We start from the raw sequence: 1,770 nt of genomic DNA on the forward strand, positions 1-1,770 counted from the left end.
CCATATTTGGACATCCCCTGGACCCTGAAAACAACCTACCATCATAACCACCATCCCCCATTTTTTTCTTATTTTTCTGCTATTTTATTGCTATTTTTCCTTTAGATAAGCACACATTTGCATATTTGGCAATGCGCCCTGGACCCTGAAAACAACCACATTTGGAAGTGCGCTTTTGGACCCTGAAAACAGTGAGCAAGCCGTGGGAATCAGTGAGCACCAAGGCTGGCTCTAGGGAGCTCAGCAAGGCTACCTTCCTGATTAGGAAGGTTGGTCAATTGACTGCTGTGATGCATAGGTAGCTTAGTCAATAGACTATATCTGATACATAATTCTGGATGTACTGGCTGGTGGGTCTTCTTGACTCACCCGATTTAATTCGGTTTTCGCCCACGCTGCCCCACAGCTTTCCTGCTGCCGGACCTTCTCGTGCTCCAGGCGTGGGTTCCGTCGACACGCCTATCCCTCTTTTCCTGTCTCCTACGCCACCTCCTGGCATTTTGCCAACATCGACACCACCTCTGGTACCATCAGCCAACACGCCAGTCATCCTCAAGGTTCCTCATCTCAACATTCCCAAGGTCGAGATGCACACGCGTTGCGAGCGTCCCGCTAAGGCTATTGCCAAAATGAAGAACACTCTCATGCTTGCTCCAAGCGCAAAATCCAAGGCAAGTAAACGCAAGCGGAGCCCCAGTGAAGAAGGAGAGGATGGGCAATCAGACAAGTCGTTCATTGCTAATCCACCTCCTTGTAAACGTGGACGACCCCGTAAGAACTGTACGTTCTCTTTTTATTGTATTTATTCCTTTTTAAAATCTAACTTCGTGTTTTTATTGTAGCGCCAGAGGTCATCAACCCCGACTTGACGTGCGATAAGAAACGCCTCCGTAAGACTTTTTCTTTTTCTCAGTTCATTCCTAGTTACTAACTGAAGACTTTTTCTTTTTCTTAGTTCCTCCTCATCAGTGGTTTATCGGAGTGTTCAATGTCCCTACTGACTTAAAGCATCTTTTCAACAAGCCTTTTGTAAGTAATTTTATTATTTCTTCTCTTTTTATTTGCTCAAGTTCTCTTTGTTCAGATGCCCAAGCCTTGCGTTCAATGCTCCATGGGCAAGAACCGAAAGGAGGAGAAATGCCAGTTTCAAGGCTGGGGTTACCCCTGCGTGCCCTGCAAAACTGCGCATTTCACTTGCTGTGAATGTCGCCCTGCTCGCTTGGCTCCTGAACGTAAGTCTTCAAGTTTATATTTTATAGAGTTTTTCTTTCTAACTTCTTCTATTCTGTAGTTATCGTTTCTCATATCCAAGACGCTGTCTTCGATCAACAGCACATCCACGCGAATCAAGCAATCATTGACTCCTAGTAGATTCCTACTGGAATGATCCCAAATCACAAGGAATTAAGGATTCCTAAGGAATGGGTATAGTGGAGTCCAGTACAAGGAGTCCAGTAGGAGTCCACTAGGAATTTCCGAGTACAAGGAGTCCAGTAAATCCAGTAGTTTGTCACTATTATTGTTATTATATAATAAATAAAAAAGCACAAGTTGCATGGATTGAACACTCAACCTCATGGACACACCAACATTTTACGGAGTGAGCACTTTACCACTTGTACCACGTAGGCATTATTATACAGGTATATTTTATGCTCTACATACCAACCGTAAGGCTAGCTTCCTAGAAAGGATGCCGGCAAATTCCGCAAGTGGGAATTTGCCCAAACCCTCGACCTAGATCCTTCCACGTGACCACCACCCATCAAC

The 1,770-nt window shown here is 44.8% G+C and overlaps 1 protein-coding gene across 1 annotated transcript; it reads left to right on the forward strand.

The window, feature by feature from the left end:
* Positions 1-338: 338 nt before the first annotated feature.
* Positions 339-1,368, forward strand: LACBIDRAFT_316736 (uncharacterized protein; the record flags this gene model as incomplete). Its single annotated transcript, XM_001891303.1, has 5 exons — positions 339-780; positions 843-890; positions 956-1,029; positions 1,085-1,232; positions 1,292-1,368. 5 exons carry the CDS (start codon positions 339-341, stop codon positions 1,366-1,368), a joined length of 789 nt encoding a protein of 262 aa, XP_001891338.1.
* Between the last annotated feature and the right edge of the window lie 402 nt (positions 1,369-1,770).

The sequence above is a fragment of the Laccaria bicolor genome, genomic scaffold (genome assembly GCF_000143565.1).
Source record: "Laccaria bicolor S238N-H82 LACBIscaffold_782 genomic scaffold, whole genome shotgun sequence".
Lineage (NCBI taxonomy): Eukaryota > Fungi > Basidiomycota > Agaricomycetes > Agaricales > Hydnangiaceae > Laccaria > Laccaria bicolor.